This window comes from Haliotis cracherodii, unplaced genomic scaffold (genome assembly GCF_022045235.1).
Source record: "Haliotis cracherodii isolate W230 unplaced genomic scaffold, xgHalCrac1.p SCAF_18, whole genome shotgun sequence".
In the NCBI taxonomy this organism is placed as follows: Eukaryota; Metazoa; Mollusca; class Gastropoda; order Lepetellida; family Haliotidae; genus Haliotis; species Haliotis cracherodii.
This window is the reverse complement of record NW_027266273.1, coordinates 20273987-20293423: the sequence shown is the minus strand read 5'-3', so window position 1 is coordinate 20293423 and position 19437 is coordinate 20273987. Positions and strand designations below refer to the sequence as shown.

Here is a 19437-nt window from a genome sequence, read left to right as displayed (position 1 = left end):
ATAAAAAAAAATAAAGAAAAAAAAAGATGTCAAAAGATAATATTTTGTTATACGCATGTTACTTGATTTCACGAACAATGTGCCATTAGAGTAATACTAAAGAGAATCCTAAAGTCCAGATGCTAAATTGAGTATGATGTATGTATTATTTGCAATAACATGACAATACCCTGAGGATCAATAAACATACTGTATATGTGAACTCAATTTAAGCTAAACAAATTCAACTACATTGGTACAAAATATAAGGCAGGAGAGTGTTTTAAACAAACAGAACAAGAAACTCATTCATTCTTTCCCAGCAAAACTCTTTAAAATCTGTATCAGGCACATAAACAGGCAGTTCCAAATGGGAAACAAGACGAAGTCATCAATATCCCCTGTCCTTTTAAATGTCCATTATTCACAAAAAGTTCATAAGAAACTTGTGAGTACAAATGACATTATGAGTGATGACTAAACCAAAAGAATCCCTCTATTCTTTAAATGCATTAATACGATCCAAGGTTCTTTTCAATAGACATAGCTCATCAGTTTTAGGTGGGGGGATAATAATGATCATCCCCATGTTGTGGATATTATTCAACACCTTGGCATCTTTCAGCCAACAAAATTACACATTTTCTTAGCTGTTTCATTTCTACACCAACATTAATAAAAGCAGACATCTGATTGGTTCATAAACTCACATCTCATTGACAGCTTGAACTTTATTACCTAAGAAAGGCTATCAAATCTTGACACAAGTATCAAATGTAATTTTCATGAGATTGGTTCCTAGCAACAGAATCATCAGTTCACCAAGAGAAATGGTTAGCATGAGCAAAGATAATACACCAAACTATTCAACAATTACTAGAGTTTTGATGGGAGAGCTAATAAACATCCTATTATCAACAACACAAATCAATACCCTTGCATGTTCCCTGAAGGAATCCACAATAAGTCGATCCACTCTAGAAGGGTTTGATGGCAGTCGAGGAATGACAATATTGTTGGCACTTGATACTTTCTTTCCTGGGTTTTGTCTGGCTAGTTCTGCTTCAGTCTTCAAAAAAGATAATTTAAGGCATTATGAAAGGATATAAGGTATTAAAAAGTAATTGCAACAGAACAAAGTATTATGACAAATCAGTGACTTCCTGTATAGAACAAACATCATAACACAAATTCAAAACAATAAATATCGATATATTGCTATTGGTAAGCACTTAAAGTCAATAAATCGATTGTTAAATCAGTTTCCGATCAATAGTATCGATTTCAGTTAGGAATACCGATAATTTTGGTTGTATTAACCATATCATGCGATTGCGTCACTAAAACACAGTAGCGAATGCAGCCGAGAGAGATAACTGCCTTTAACATGTTTAATGCTTAGGAACCAGTCTTTCTTAAGGTAAAATGGCGGAGGGGACAGTCAAGTGGAGTTTGTGGCAAACTTGAGTGGAAAATTGAGTGTTTGGAAGTCTTTTGGCTATGTTAAAGAAAATAACAAGCTTGACAAGAAACGTGTTGGATGCCGAAAGTCCATCTAAAATGATACACTGAAAACTATCGATATTTATCACAACAGTTGCTTGCAATATCAATTGTTATCGCAATAGTTGCTTGCAATATCAATAGTTATCACAATAGTGTCTTTCAACATGTTCAATGTCAATAGTTATCGCAATAGTGATTTCCAGACCAATAGTCACCCCTTTTAGCAAGCAGCTCAAAACTATTAAGGTCATGGTGATGTATTCTAAATATTTTACAAAAATATGCAGCTTATCTGGAGCTCTGAGTCTTCATTTAGAACTTGATTCTTTCAAACACTCAACAAAAACTATAAATATGCAACTGAAATAAACCTAATGTGTATATTACAAATATTAGATAAAACTATTGCACATATTACAACTCTTAGGTTGTGTATCAGCTGATCACGAAATTCAATTACAGACAGTTACATTAATGAGAAAAACCTGTGTGACAAACAAACTGGAATACCGATAAGATTCCAATTGAAAAGCACACCATGCCTAGTCAAAGTATCAACAGTCGCTGATTTGGGGTAAAAAAAAATAGCGCCTTTCTTACAATGTCAGGTTTTGCAAACAATAAATGGCTTTCCAGATAGGGAGACACAAGCAGATCCATACAGGTATACTACCGGTGTTGGCTGAAGAGCACGTTTTTGCATCGTGGACACACAAATATGAGTTTGAACGCACTGGTGTAACATGTGTGGGTCTCGTGGACGCAGTGACTGGACCATTATTAATTTCGGAATTTCATATCAAATGGCCACTGATATTGTAAATCAAAGCCGTACATCTTTGCGTAAAGGTATTCATTGGCAAACAAGACAGCAAAGCATGTTGATTAACACTTCTGTTTGCTAAACCAAACCAGTTTCATTATTCTCTCCCTTCTTATGACAAATACCCAACCGGTTTCTTGACCTATATCTATTTTCGGTTTTGCATGTATTAGTGTTCGCTATGGTCTGTAGGTTTGCTTCAGCCAATCAGGTGCTGCATATTAAGCCGCTCGGATACCTTCGTAATTCTTTTAGCTTGATGAGTGGTCGAAAACATCACGACCCCGTGTCAAACTAAAAATAGCTAGGCACATCAAAGGTATACTTCAGAACATGGTAAAAGTGATCCGCGAGATCAAGTGACTGTGTAGGGTGGTATGCTATATTATAGCGGTAGATAATTTATGACGGATCGTAATGGCGCACACTTACAAACTTATTAAATATGGCATACGCAAAATGTTTGTTGTTCGTTGTTCAACCTTTATGACACATAAATAAGGATTGACCAATCCTGATTTTCTTTACTGAGTTCGGTAAACAAAGTACCTGTCATTTGTGAATCTTAACGCAGTAAGGTTGTGTGGATTATATGGTTTACATCACTTCCTGTTTATATTTTGCATAATCAGTAAGCATACGACCAAGTTTGGGTCAAGGGACTTCGTCTGAACAAATGGTTTCTTTTCAATCAATTTGGAATGGAGGTAGGGGTAATTCCACTTTAAAAACATCCCAGAAACTATCATAAAAAAGTTAATGTGTGTATACTTGCAGGTAACTGTGACCATCGTGACATAGCGCAACGAGTCCTGTATTCGATCATGCGATGAAATATATCATGCTTAGATTTGCATAATTTAACAGTTGACACGGTGTGTGGATATATGTGTTTATCATATAATGGGTAGGTTTCTCGGCAGGATAAAGCCAAAGGATAAAAACGATATCCGTTGAGGTCATATGCGGATAGAGATGCAAATATTAAAGGTCAAGTAGGGACTATTTTCACTGTTTATAAACAAACATGGCGTCGCCCTTGTCATTCGGCTATCGAGTCAGAATTAACCATCGGGAATCTTGATAAACTACAGGGATAATTGCAATCATTATCAAAAGAACAGTCTAATATACTGAAAATCAGTGTCTAACTGTAATGTAGCTAAGGCATTTCGTAAGTTTTGGCAACTTTGGAGATTTCGCTAACAATTTTGCGAGGGCACATCTGTGCTTGTAGACCTCTGCGGCTTTAAACCGTCTCCTCAAATTAAAATAGTTGGATTTGGCCGAAATATGTTTGAATTGTTACCTTGTTTCGTTTTGTCATTGTGTGTACATCCGACTACACTTCTTAACGTTATGACAGGACAGACCGACTGTCAACATCGTCTGACCGTGGCCGTGACGTCTCATAGACTAGGGTTAGAGTAGCTTCCCTTTGACAAAGGGCAGTTACTATAGCGGACAGACCGATGGATTGCCGCGAAAGGCAATTAAAAACAATAATTGTTTTGCGTACATGTTGCTTCGCCACTGTAAACAGATTTCAGTTGGAACTATATTGGCTGCTGTCACTGACCGACTGACACATCACTTACCCTGTGACGTAATAAATATTAATGCGTGCATTCAAGGAAAACTCGCAATGTTTCGGTAATGTTTGTGAAAGAGGGAAAGCGATTTTGAAGCACAGAATTAAAGAATGACATTATATGATAAAGAGCTTATCACGCTTGTGTGTTTGGGGATGGTTAATATCCTGTATTATGAAATAAACACTATGTATTTAGCTCGCCAAGGCTCGCTAAATACAATGTTTATTCCTAATGCAGGGTATTTACCATCCCCAAACACACTCGCATGATAACCTCTATTTACCAATACCTTGATACTGTATATGATAAAGAATAAATGCGAACACTTGAATGTAAGTGTTGTTTTTATCTAGCGGACTCTGAATATTTAGTTATTCTACAACAGACTTATCCAGCTGTTTCTTTGGTGAGTTATATTAAGAATAGCAAAACACATTTTGCCAGAACAGTTATCAGTGTAACTGACATATATAAACATTTAAAGCACCTGAAATACGTTGACTAGATTTATCAAGGAAATGATGGATCCTGAACACACTCTTACAAAATAACCGTTTGATTCATGTAATTGTCAGTTATGGTATGAACTCACTACTCAGTACAGTAGCATCAGAACAGCCATTGAACTTGACTGACTCCATAAATTTCAAATCATTGGTAGATATAAATAAAATCATTCACAAATGTCTGTCCCAATGACCCCTTACCAATGGCTGATAACCCGTGTACTGCCTTTTCATTTACTAAGTTAGACATTAACATGGATAATTTTGTGTTGAAATAGTCATTAATATCATATTTCCATTTTAAGAAATTGTTTGTCCCTTAATGTAATCCTTTTGGTCATGAGAGAAGGATGTGCAGTGATGTGAACCTTTCTCTCACTTTGCCTGTTTGTTGATATTTTGCAGTTGCGAAAAGATTTTTGATTTTTCATCACTGTGTTATGGTATATTATAATGCTATAAATTGGACCCCTCCATTTTTCGTTTGGGAACCCTAGTTTTATGATGAAGGGGTCCAAGTGTCCCTAAGAAAAATTTAAGCCAGAGCAGACACTGTACTACTATTCTCTAAATGATTTTCAAAGATTGTTCCGAAACAGGTTTTCAAGTCAAAATACCCTAATGTCACGAAAAAGATGGGTAAATATTTTGTTGAATACCAGTACCCTCTAAAAATTGTGGATACCTAATCACAATCAAACCTCTTCATAAAATACCCAAATAACCAAAATCTAATCTAGAGCTCTGCAATGTTACCCTATCAGTATATAAAATATGTCTATCAGAATGATAGAACATCAATGTTAACTTAATGTTTCGTGTACATTCTCATGGTCAAATCATGAAAATCTAATTCAAATTGTTTTCCACAGAAAATAATCAACATTTCAATGTCCAGAATGAGTGAGTGAGTGATTTGGGTTTAACGCCGCTTTTAACAGTATTCCAGTTATATCGTGGCATGTCAACTTAATGTGGGAGGAAAGCCAGAAGTGATGTAGGTCTCAGATGCTTACCACTTCGGTGAAACACACTAGCGCGGTTATGGTGCTGACAAACCTAGAAACATAATCAGGGTGAACCGGGATTCGAACCCACAATCATAGGTTTCTGCCGTGTCCAAGGGACGCAACTCTGCACAGCAAATCGCGGCGCCTTAACCGACTGGGCCACCCGTGCCCCCATGTCCTCAATGAAGTGTGTTTCATGTGCAAGTAATCATTAAAAGGTCATTTAAGCAAACTATATCCAAAATAATGTTAAAATCTTGTTATCATTCTTCAGGTTATTTCAATTACTTCTTTCATACCTTCTTTCTCTCTTTCTCAATTGCCTTGAACTGTTCGTAACATTCCTCTAGCTTAAGATGAAGTTCATTAGAGGGTCCACTTCTCCTGTGAATGTGAAAGAAAGAGTTAGTCAACCTTGTTTACAATACCAATATAAAATCTGTAAGATGAATGTAAACCATGGAAAATATCATCCTATTACTGAATGTGAGCTAGTTTAGGTAAATAGTCTATTTGCAAATGGAATTGTATAAATTCTTTCAAGACAAATTGCAGTATACATCAATACCGTCACATTTCACATATTCTCAAATCTTACAATATTCCTGTATATTTGTACAACATGGTATATGCAAACCTGAAACATACTCTCATGTTCAAAACATGTATCAAGGCTGGATGGTATAACAACATACTTGAATAAATAGCCTTCTCTTCTCTGTATTGTGGAAACATACCTGAAAGAGCGCATTCCTTGAAAGAAGCCAGGATGGAGGCCTAAGACATATTGTGGGAAGTCAGGGTAGAGCATTTCAGGGATGAATCCAGGCGCAATTCTGGGCAAAGGTTCAATTGGAAAGTAGTCAAATGCTTCAGCAGGCAAGGCACCATGGGAAGGACTGAAGAGAGGGTGGGGAGGATAGTGGAGAAGATGCTGATGATGAGACAGGGAGTGTCGGAGACCTTGATCATGGAGGAGACATTCTTCAAGAAACTTCTGTTTGTCAACTTGGTCGGGGTCAAAGGCAAAGGGGAGTAACTCAGGAGAAATGTGATCAAGATTGCCAAGTGCAGGGTGGTGGGTCTCTCTACCAACCTGGTCAGCAGACCAGCGGTCATAGTTTGGCGAGGAGAACATATCATGTGGTAATCCTTTCATTTTTCGATTGTAGAAACCATGAGGAATAAAATTCTGCAATCCATGTTTCTCTCTGTTGAGAGGAGTAGATGAGCTGATTGGCACATAATCCTTTTTCAGGTTCTGCATTTTGTTCAGGAAATGGCCAGGTACCTGAATATTGCCACTTGAGGTGTCGGACTGATGCTGTGGTCTCTCTGGGGGAACATTTCCTTCCCCTGGTGAACTAGGAGTACTGGGATCAGACAGACTGTAGTTACTTTGATAACTGACTGGAGTATGCGTATTCACATGAATGGGGTGCATAAAATCATTGTCATGCTGCATATGTTGCTGGGAAGAGTGCTGGTGTTTCAAGGCTGCTGCATTGTGAGAATTGAAGTTAGATGATGGCAAATAGTTGAACATCTGCTTCTCAACATCTGGAGGTTGATCGTCAGTCTTGGTTGGTGTTGTCTGGAATGTCTTGTTTTTCTTGAAGCTGAAGGGCTCACTTCCTCCTGGATATGTTTGTTTTGCTGCATTGACATGCTGAGCCACAGCACTTTGAAAGGCGCTTTGAGCCATACTGTGTTCCTGAGAATGGTGAATCTTTGGTGAAGTGTCATGGGCTGATGAAGTAAAAGCAGAATTCAATGTTGGCTGTGAAGGAAAAGCTTTTAACTTTAAGTGATTCTGGAATGTGGCAAAATTCTGTGGTAAGGACATTTCGTTGAACATATCATTGTTCATATTTTGATAAGACCTGTCCAATTTTTGCTTTCCGCTATATTCAGATTGAGCTTGAAATTGTTGGGGAAAGTTTTCATGGATCTGGCCACTGGGAAGTCGGGATGCATCCTTAGCATTAAAACCCTGTGAGAAAAAGTGATCTGGCGTCTCAGAAACATGTGAAGAAAAGCTGTTTTCATCCCACAAATTTTGTGTCATGCTTGAAGCATGTTCAAAACTTCCATATGAGGTGGAGTTTTTATCTGACTTCCCAGAAGGTGTTCCCTCGCTGCCGGTTGACCACACACTTCCAGAGGCAAAGCCAGGTGATCTGGAATGGAAATTATTATTCTCAAAACAGCATATTATTGATAGTGCTGTGAATGATAAAATTTCTTCAGAGTTTGGGTGAGACTTTGCCCCAGCAATTTATTGGGTCCTAATTAGGGTTGTGTATTGTCTAGAATCTTGTATTGCAAAATAATGCAATACTCTGATCTGTATTGTGACATGTACATAATAAAGTATTGCAATATCCTGCCATTAACCATGTTTACATTTTTATTAGGTATGTAGTTCAAAGACAAATGAGTGGATGAGTGAGTGAATTGTATTTAACACCGCTTTCGTGAAAGCCCAAAGTGATGCAGGACACAGACGTTAACCATTTTGGTGAAACTGAAAATGGCTTTCTTGACAGTTTGCTTGTGAGTTAATATGTTGGTCAGTTTGTTGGGGCAGTTTGATTGTTTTTACATAAACATCTTAAATCTACCCTAATACATCAACATAACACATGTCATGATCAGCTTTGAAATTCTTTAACATTATTTACACAGTTAATGGCTAAGAGGACCTTTTAACTTTCATGCTTATTTTCACTGATGATGGTTGTAGAATGCAGTAGACGGTTCTGACTGGTGGTATCATTTAGAACCCATAAATATCCATTTAACAGTTAGTCAGTTTCACATTTTACCCATCAAAAGGGTCCAATAGTTTGGGAAAGATGTGAGGTTGGTCGGTGCTAAACTCTCTTGGATATCTTTGGGTAATACCAGTAAAAGCAAATTGTAAATTTTACAATAAATTGCATATTAATAACACTTATCCTATCTCACACTATGCATTTCTTCCTTCGATCCTTATGTGGAAACATGCATGGACAAAGTTTCCGGCTTCTTAAACCATTTTGCCTGAACACATTCCAGCATCACCATAGTCACCATGCAAACAAATGGGTCACAGACTGTCATCTTGTGCATTGTGACCTTACATGACTTGATCACATGCCATATCATTCTCTTTCTTTAAGTTGACAGACAAGAGGAGCTGTGATGCCGGCATATAACGTGTGAGATAAGATAAGTATTATAAATATACAATTGAATGTAAAATTTACAAATACTTAAACTTATCCTATCTCACACTATGAATTTATCCCATGGTTAGATTGTTGGGCGCAGATACAACCGAGATACGTTCACGAGGAAGCTGGTGCTAACCAGTGATAGAAAAATTTAAGCTATAACACTGGCCCAGTGTCGAAAAGACAAGAACTTGCGAGTGGGTAAAAAACTCCATAACAGGCGATGTGAGCCCTTTACACTACTCGGATATAACACCATGAAATGAGTAAAACATTTTACATGTTTTCACGTAGGACATTGTTACATGAATGGCCATGAAGCTTTGAATAGGGATCTATTCGGCTTACGACTTATAACGAGGCAGGAAGAAGTCTCCAGTCAATCAGTTCTACAAGAGAGACCACGCCACCACCTGCTACTGAAAATGGGACGAGCCAGTTTGGTATATCTTTTTCAGCTTCATCAAAGCTATCATTCATGCCAGCGAGATCATGGAACCAAATAGGTGGAGGCCCTGAACGTGAAATGTCAAGCAGATAGTGGGAAGCGAAGACTGTCGGACTTTCAAAAACAACCCTCCATGATGGCAGACAGGGAGCAATTGCTGTGCAAGACCATGGTGGAGGTGATGGCTTTAGTCCCATGTGGATAGGACATTACAGGAGGCAATCCAGTAAAGGCATAGCCCCAAAGGATAGTGATCGGAGCCAAAGGGAGACTGTGGTATGGGACACTTCGATGGAGGCTGCCATGGAAAGTGGGATGAGAGTCTCTTGTGGGCGCATTGAAGTAGCATCGCAGCCTCGGGGAAGATGCGGATAGCTGTAACTGGGCATAAGGAGATGTCTTCATGGTCATCAAGGTTCAGGTTGGATGCTAAACAACTGGTCTAGCTGGCCCTTGAAGCTAATTCTTCCAAAAATCTTCCAATAGTGAATTCTCTCAAACTCTACCTGGCTGTACAGGATCTCACTCTAGCAGCAGTTGCAAGGGCCAGGAGAAACAGCCAGGGCGTCGTGGTCCCATGCCTGAGGATCTGGGATGGAAGAGAGGAACATGGGGAGATAGAATGAACGGCCGCAAAGAGGCTCCAGTGCAAACAGTCAACAGCACCAGCCATCATGCTTACATAGTAAGACCAGTGGGCAGTTATTGTCCTGGAGGTAGGTCCTCAGGAAGCACTGGCTAGGTTGACCCCTCTGAGTGAGTGCTTGTGCCGACGTCAGAATACCTAGCAGCTGTTGCCATTGAGATAGAGGTATGGGCTTTGAGTGCTAACGGCACTTAACATTCTAACTTCAACCGTCTGTCCGGGGAAACAAACATCTTGCCCTGTTTGTTGTCGAAGAGAGCCCTGATAAACTGGACATGTTGAGCGGGAGTCGACTTGGACTTTGCAACATTGACGAGACAGCCTAGCTGATGGAGCTGATTCAAAATGGGAGCACCTTCCATTGGTAGTGGCGGCCTTGGAAAACGGACTGGATGATCAACCGCCGTAGGTGCTGTTTCTGGAGCTAAAGCAGGACTACAGATACCTCGAGATGAGTGTCCCGAGTGACATCCAGGGCCACTTTTTTATCCTGTTGGATAACAGGTAGACCAAGGTTGTTGGTCTTCCCACTGACAGTACTGGAGGAGACCACATTGGCGGAAAGCTGTGATGGTGCCTGCAAGATGTAAAATAAGATCAAAGACACATATAAACTTCTCTTGGATCAGCGGAATTGAACCTCTGATAAGGGATTCCTCATAAGACCTGGCATGTAACATGACAAGGCAATGGATTCCGTCAGTGAGAGGATTGTAGAAATAAGCCGAAGTGTGCGCTGGAAGGTAGTATCAAAATGGGCGAGGTCTCGATCATCCGTAATGGAAGAATGCTTAGGTCTGCGTGTAGCTATATCCCCATCCAATTCAGGAGCCACAATAGTAGAAGATAAACCATGGGTGGCGGTATCAGCCATAGTAGGAGCAGACACAGATGGTGCACAGGAGACAGGGCCAGAGGATGTGACGATCTGTGTCTATTGCGATCCGATTGATTATCAATGGTACATGAACCTTGATGCGTAGAAGAGGGTAAACGACGATCAGCGTATCGATGGTGATCCAAAGATTAACCCCAGGGCAGCATATAGCGTGGAAAGTCTGAATGAGGTCTGTAGTCAGGATAAGCTGGGTAACGATGATGATCAGTGTATGGTCCAGGCACCGCATAAGGGTAGATACACATGTGACGATATCAATCCATAGCAGGGTGCTGATTCCAGCCGTCATGATAATCCCTGTACTTATTATGTTACTGGTGCTATGTGGACTAAGGCCAAAAGTGATGTCGCTGTGGATCTGAGTCATAAGAACAGGAACGATCCTGTCGATGCTGATGATCCGAACGATCCGCAGAATCAGTGTGATATTAATCCTCACCGATCTTGTGAGTGTAAATCCATCATAATATTAATCCTCATCGATCTTGTGAGTGTCAATCCATCAAACAGCGACCCATAGATCTGGAATATCAATGCCTTGCTCGTCCCTTGGATGATCTATCCCTCAAATGGTAATCCTTCGATGAAACATGACGATCCGTATGTGTGGTCTTAGTGTGATCCAGGCTTTTTTGTCCTGTAGTAGAAGTAGAGGGTGAACTTGTATGATTGATCCTAGGTGAAGTCAAAACAGCCAGTGTTGACATTGGAGTGACTGTCCAATAATGGGATGGTTAGGTTAGTGACAACTTGAAAATCACGTGGAAGAGCAGGGGAAGAGAAATGACTTTTGGCCGATGGTCAAGGAGCGCTTGGAGGGTCGCCAGTAGGGACTGTCGAAGCTAGCATGGACGAGCTGTCCTTAGGCATGACCATGCAAACATCTGAAGCTTCATGCTGCTTCAGCGTAGGGTGGAAGGGGGACAGACGACTGCTTCGTTTTGGCGGGAACTTTGCCTTGGAGGAAACTGCCCAAAATGCCATCATCTTCAACGGACAAAGAGGTTATGGTAGATGCAGAGCTGGTTTGACTAAAGCTACCGTAGAAGGGACAGCCGGTTTGATATCACACTTGGGTTTCTTTGCAGAGGGAGGCCCGTGTTCAGCATCCTTAGATTTCAACCGGCAGTGAATACAACGCATAAGCATTTGCGTAAATACATGTGGAAAGCTTCAGCCAAGAGGTGAGAACACTGGGCAGCAGTAGAAACAAACATTTTCCATCCATTAGTTCTTATAATGATAACATATAGAAAAACCCTTAGAAATGGCAGATTTCTACTGGTCCATTTGATTCATTAACTATTGGGAAGTTTGGTAAGGACTACAGGACTAGTGTCAATTTCTACTGCTGGGAACATCAGTTGTGCCAATTGCAACAAACATCAAGAATAAGTATGTCAGCATTTTCTACAGGCCGGGAGGTGAACATTTTCTGTTCCCATCCTCTTCATGAATTTGCGCTGTAGATGTTGATACAAATGAGGAGCTAGCTCACGCACCCAAAAATTATGTTCAGGTGATCAAGTCGTGTAAGGTCAGCACCCACATGTTTACAATGCTGGACCCATTGGTTTGGGTGGCGACCATGGTGATTTTGGGATGTGTTCGGGCAAAATGGTTGTAGAAGCTGGAAACTTTGAAGGATCAAAAGAAGAAGGAACAAACGCATAGTGTGAGATAGGATAAGTGTAAAAATGTAATTTTATCATGTTTACTTAGCTTTCTGTAACAATCAGTGATAGCTATGCCTATTCAAATTGAAAGTTAAAATACATACCCATCAAAGGAAAAGACATCTGATGTAGCCTGTGACTGAGTTTCTTCATTAAACTCTCCAAAGAGGCTGGCAGAGAATAGAGAAGAATCATCATCAACTATCTTGTTGACAAGATCATCAAAAGCTGACAGTTTGTCGCTAGAGCAATTGTTGAGTCCCACACTTTGATGATCAGGGAAAGCAAAGGAAAATGGTGATGCGTGGTCAGGTTCGAGTTTCTGTGCATTTTTGGAACTGTATGTCATGTGACTCCATTCTGGATAGGCAGTCTGCTGACTGTCCGAGGACGCCAGCTGTGAGCCCGTCTGCATTGTGTTTGAATGAGGGAAAGGCTGGAATGTAGCAATCTGTAATGAAATAGATAGATGAAATAGATTAAAAAGCACTAAGTCTAATAGTCTATATTAAGCTATTAGAAACATTAAAGGGCTCAGATTCATCATACAAAATTCTTCATGACAAGGGGCCCAGATCCTGCAGAAAGCAAGTGTTTTTCCCAGTGGGTATGGTATTGGACATCGCCATAATAAAGTTTCCTATCAACTTTTTACATCCATATCAATTGGGAACAGACTACTTGACCACTGCAGAACTGCCAAAAATATAAATCAAAACATTCCAATATAAGTCTGATTCTAGCAACTAAAACATTTGCCAGAGTAATAACAGTTCACCAGGTGCAGGTGTCTTTTTGTCTCACAAATTGTTTCACCTTTACTTATCTCCATAACCTTTGTCATTGCAGTCATTGTTTATCGTCATAGCTGTGTTTCAGAACTTTTCAATTTTCCATCTTTCCTATTTCAGCCCTTGGACACCCTTTTCCCAATCTTATTAAAATCAGATCTTAGTTCTCGCTATCGCTAAACAAAGATCTGAGGACATCCCATTACGGGTCACGTCAGAACGACCTTTCATCCAACCAATCAGAGCATCGCTTACCAGATCATGAAAGTGACAGTCGGGATGTGTTTTCTAAAGCTCGAGAAAGCTGCCTTCTGACTGGCCAATGTCGAATTCTTTTCAGTCATTTCATTGGTCGGTCAAAATTCGAGAAAGGTCTTTCTGACGTGACCCGTAATGGGATGTCCTTAGATCTATGCTAAACGGTAGCGAAAACTAACATCTGATTTTAATGAGATTGCCCTTTACCACATTTACTGTCTTCGTGAAGTGCCCTATTCACTAGTCTAGTAATAGTAAACCTAGCTGATAATACTCCACATGTTCAGTATAACATCAACTGAAAAAGACAGTGGCTAAAGACATGGATAAAGACTTAAATGTTTTGGGTACACACTGCAATTGTATATCAAAGTGCGATTTCATTTTTCTCTCCTCTGCACCAAGTGTAGGCTGCAGTCAAACAACTGACTGCACAACAGATAAACCGTCTCACTTCACAACAGCTCTTCTGGTTTCGATCTAGGCTGCACATCTAAATTGTCAGAATCAGTATGATCAGCTGATTTTGTCACGTTTTGACATTTGTCAACTTTGATAATCATGGACACTGTGTCCAATTTTGTTTAATGGAAGGACAATTTCAACTGTTTTCTTTTCGACATCTTTACAGTGCTCTACAATAATTAGTGTATAATCTTCTGTCTGATGTCTGTATTTATGGTGACAGCTATAAAGGGATCACCGTGAGGAGATAAATAGTCATCACATGCAGACCAACATTTTGTTTTGTAGCCCTTGGAAACCCGACTATATTCAGCTTTCATCATTTACCTCCCATAGTAAACCAGGTGATTTGATTAGTCTTTATATTCCTTTTTTCTTACAGGAATCAATGTGTATGTAAATTAGTGACGTAGATGGTTTATTTGGCTTACGTGTATATAGCTAATGATCTGTAGTGAACATTAACACTTTGAACACCAGTCAACCAGAAGCTTTTACTGCTGTAACACTGAGTTCCAAGAGACTGGAGTGATAGATGAAGCCTACATTTATCAAGGAAATTATCTGCTTGTAAAACATCTTTGCTACTACAAGTTATACACCATCCAAGATGTCTAATTCTACTGTTTATACATTTGAAAGTTATGTTTATTGCATTATTCAAATGCCTTTACAACTTAATCAAGTTCACCTTAAATAAAAAATGTAAGCTACACATAAAATTAAGATTAAGCACCAAGGAAGCGAAAAATTTAGATTTTTCGGCAAATACAATGTATAAGATTTCTTAATATCCAATTACCTATTTCTTTTTTTCTTTTCATTGTGGAAATATTAACTTTGATGTAAGTTTGACAACTTTTAGATATATTTTGGTTGATTATATTTATTACTTTATATAATTTACGTAAAGATACTTCTTTATTTTGCTCTTTGACATGCTCTCTATGGACCCGTTGTTGAAACGGGTCTCCGAGAATTTTCCCCCATAACATTGCAAGAAATAGTCAATAAATTTATAGTCTTTCGATAAAATATGATAAATTAAAATGAAATATGTACTTCAGATATTGTGAAATTTGATAGATTTAATTAAAAAATATGACACGTAGGTTAATAAAATTATTTACTATTTAGCATGTTTAGATGTGGCTATGGCTTGGTCGGTGTACTGGCCTGTGTTGCTGAAAGAGTTAACAGATTGTTAATAGTAAATTAGCCATTTTATACTCACTGCCGAAAGAAACGCGACCATAGAAACAAATAGAGTGAGTGAGAATGGTTTTACGCCACTTTTAGCAATATTCCAGCAGTATCACGGTGGGACACCAGAAATGGGCTTCACACATTGTACCCATGTCGGGAATCGAACCCAGTTTGACGAGTGAACGCTTTAACCACTCCCAGAAGTCCCAGAAGTATGTACGTTTTGAAGAAGAGACGTTTCCAATGTGTACCACTTAATAACAAAACTAACAATCAGTCAAGTGTAACCACAGAGTTTCTTTATTCTTATCACCATATGCCGCACGTGATTTCCAAACTTTACACGCTAATCCTGCCCATGACTCATGGTGCATCTTGAGTCGTGGATCTATGACATCACATGTGAAGTGTTCATGGTATTCATGTTTCTTTTGTCGGGGAGTATATTTCAATTTGTTCAGATTTTGTACACATGGTATAAATTTGAAGCAAGTATTATTCATTACCCTTTTTGTGGAATGTAATCGACTGCACTAGTCTGGCCTGCATAAGCTGATTTTAACCTGCACCATTACAATTTTGTCAATGTTAAATCGCACACTGCATATACAGTGACATAAGCGTTAGGAAGTAAAATACATACTGGGAAGTCCTTGTATGTTTGAAGGTTTTGTCATATATTAACCAATGGAAATCACATAACCACATAAAAGCCACTTGGCTCATTCCACAGAACCTAAACAGTGGACACTTACCTGGCCATTTTTGTATCCTGGTGCCAAATTCTTGAACTGCTCCTTTGACCCACCTAACTCCACCCTTTCCTGGTATGTATCCAGATCAAACGTGTTGGGTTCAAAAGGCTTTGCTCCAGGGTTGTACCTGCCAGGCTGAGCAGAAATATAAGAAATCTTATCAATCTTGAAAGCAAACTTATTCTCTAGAAGCTGTACTTGAGATCTAAGTAAGGGAATAAGATGAAGCATAAGCTAATGACTGTTAAATAAATTCCTACAGAGAGTGACAAGAGATGCAATGTGTCTAAATGGGATCTGAAGGTGTGCCATGTATACTTTAGACAGTATGCCATTGGACAAGGACCTTCAAACACTTAACTGCATATTATTTTCCAATTCACACAAAGTCATTCTTATCACTGCTTATTCTAGAAAACTAATAATATATGAATTGGGTGAGGAATGAACAGACATCTTTTGGAACACAGTTCCCAACATACATCTTGCAGGTTGGCGTTAATAGTAAAAAATAATTGAAAGTTTGAAACCTATTAACATTCACTTCCTTTTAATCATGACATTGGCACCAAACTTCTGAATGGCGACGGAATATTCTTACATGTGTACAGTACTTTTCATGAACCCAATGTTGACAAGTTGAACGTGTGCACTCTCAAGGAGAAAGCCTTTATGACGTCACACCTCTTGTAATAACAAGACAAATCACTATCAATATGGTTGTTTGAAAATAGGTGTCGAACAGGGTTATTGATGATAAATGAACATAATATCCAAGATTACACAGAATGAAATTTGTGAAATGAAATGGAAGTTTTTACTCATTCCCTTCACAGATTATAACAAATATGGGCACAAACCTTTCCACTGACCAAAAAAGCACATTTGCTCATAGTTTGACAAAAATCAAAAGAAGTTGTACAGTAAACTGTAATTTCAAAATATTTTACATATGACATGGGAATACATCATACTGATCATGCTAAGATGAAGATGTCATCATCTTAATCATTTGTATAATACTTTGTACTCAATTTCTGACATGCACATAAATCTGTGTGAATATGAATGGAACTGACTTACTACATAAAAATGGCTCCCATAAGTAAATAACAGTAGGATGTCCTATCATTTTCATTGAAAATCTGTGTTGTATCTAATTATTTGTCTTTCTCTTTTTTGGAGCAAAATTACTGAGATATTTTAAACTATTAGAAATCTCCATTCGTATCCTTCAATAAAAGACGTCTCATACAAGAATATGTCAATACCAAACAGCTGACGGGCTTGAGCCTCATGCGGGAAGGTGGTTATATTTAGACCGGTTCACTCTCAGTATAGATGCTGAACATAATCTTATGCGAAATTAATTAAGGGAGCCAAGTATCACAGCTGAGGACGGACAATATCCGTGTTGTCACGAAAACAAAGACATTCTTGAAGAGTAATTCGGTCGGTGGCATTTGCAATGTGTACCGGAGTTGCTACAACACCTAGTGTCAGCTATGGCGACCAACTTCACGTGCAACTCAGCAGAAGTCGCAATGTTTTGAAAACGGTTTCGTCCATATTGTTTGTAATCGATACGCCTGGCGCACACATAAGCATGCATCCCCAACCATATAAACAATTTCTTTCATAAGATTTTTCTTTCCATACGAGATACCTGCATTTCTCGTTTGGGATGGCGCCATTTCTTAGATTTTTCAATCGGGTCATCAAGAATTCACAATAACAATCGTTAGAGTGTCGTTTGTGGAGACTCAAAGACTCACCATTGCAAAGACACAATGCGAGACGCAATTACTTATATGTCTGAATGATATGTCTTTCATTCGACTTTTGAAACAACGTCGAGTAGCACCTGTAAATATTTCTCACGTTGACGTATGGAATGCAGGCGGACGATCGAGCTCATCGACATCAACACTCGGTATGTTGACATCGGACGTCAATATACTGTGGCATCTAAATAATTTGACAACCACAAAACTGGATGAAATATGCACAGTTAGATTACCTGCTGCTTAAGCTGGTTATTTCCAGCCGACCTCATCAATCTTATCCTGGTATTTTCATATTTTTCGCTCTCATTCAGCTGGACCGAGAGCGCCATTGACGTTCATTTTGCTGTATGCTAATCGGATGTTTTTATACTATTTTCCCCACGACATATCTTCTAAATTGAGACCCAATGCGCCGTCTGTTGATTCTCGCAATGACTTCAGCCTGAGGCGTCAACCTGTAATCAGCAATTGGGATACTACTACTTCATACGGAAGCATTGCTGGCATTTAATATATATTGCCACATTATACTGTATAAATAAAACCACTTCTTAAATTATTACTTTTTATGAGTTCAACATTTTTTCAAGATACAAACAGTGAAGAACTAAATCAACAGACGCATACGGTAACGGGCGTGGAAAGTGAATATCGATATTAGTTTTCAGACAGGATATCCCCAGTTTATGTGTGCATGTATTGATGGAAAATCACGAGAAACGAGGGACACTCCGTGAAGAACTGATTGCCTGCTAATCTTGCCACAAAACTATGTCAGGAAATTAAGAAGCTTGGTTTGCGCCCTTGCGCGATCTGCACGATCCAAGCACCTCACACGTGACACATAGGTAGTGCCTTGCTGAATGTATACAAGTAAAGTACAATCAAATCGTGTACGTATTTATGACTAAATCTTCGGAAATTCTATTCATACATGTAACGCCACATTAAAAACAATTAAACATGTTTTGGTTTTATGTTTTTGAAGAGTGAGTGAGTATTGTTTTACACCGCTTTTAGCAATATGCCATCAATATCACGGCGGGGGACACCAGAAATGGGCTTCACACAGTTTTTGAAGAGGTGAATGTAAAGTATCCGTACTATATTTCCAAAATCGGCATCCAGGAACTATATACAGTGGTGTAGTGGTGTTTCAGTTATACATGAAAAACATCGTAGATTGATCGGAAGTGTTTGATTGGCATTCTAGAAGTTGGCAAACAATTAAGAAAAAAATACTTCATGGATAACAACTTCTGGTTTATTGCATATAGCGACGTTTCGATGTCGATTTTCACACCGTTATCAAGTTGGAGTGACAACAACCAAGTGATGGGAGGTATATACGCATGACATGTTGTGATTAGCAGCAGATTAACATTGGCAACAACGGTAATAGATAACAAGTAAATAATTGGATGAAGCCAAATGTACAGTAAGAATAACAAATAGCACATGGGTAGTGAACCCAGATGTAGAGTAAGGATAATGATTAAAGGAAGCATACAGTTGTGACAAGCTGATTGGATCCTCTATTGCTTCAAGTCCTGATGTTTTGGGGAAATGATTTGATGGCTAGGACATTTTTGCTGGTGGTCTTGTGTTTTTGCTTGTGTTTTACAAGACTTCAACAGCCATGCATATATACCTTAAGTTATCACAACATGCCATGCACAAACCTCTTCTTACTCCAGCTTGATGACGGCGTAGGAATGAACATCCAATCGTCGCTATATTCAATAAGCCAGAAGTTGCTATCCATAAAGTTGTACGTTTTTCTTATTGTTCGGAAGGTTCAAACGACCATGCAATCGAACGCAATTTTCCACGCAAACACATGATATGATATTAACGTAATTGTATTACC

At 39.0% G+C, this 19437-nt stretch overlaps 1 protein-coding gene across 1 annotated transcript in view; it reads right to left on the bottom strand.

The window, feature by feature from the left end:
• Positions 1-17897, bottom strand: part of LOC139465864 (meiosis-specific coiled-coil domain-containing protein MEIOC-like) — a 31157-nt gene extending 13260 nt beyond the window's left edge. Inside the window, exons 1-6 of the mRNA XM_071247821.1 lie at positions 17801-17897; positions 15781-15915; positions 12410-12756; positions 6157-7599; positions 5719-5803; positions 914-1048 (exon numbers count right to left, since the gene is read on the bottom strand). Coding sequence (XP_071103922.1) covers positions 914-1048; positions 5719-5803; positions 6157-7599; positions 12410-12756; positions 15781-15915; positions 17801-17896 — 2241 coding nt within the window. The 5' untranslated portion in view covers position 17897. The remainder of the gene's footprint in view (positions 1-913; positions 1049-5718; positions 5804-6156; positions 7600-12409; positions 12757-15780; positions 15916-17800) is intronic.
• Positions 17898-19437: the final 1540 nt, after the last annotated feature.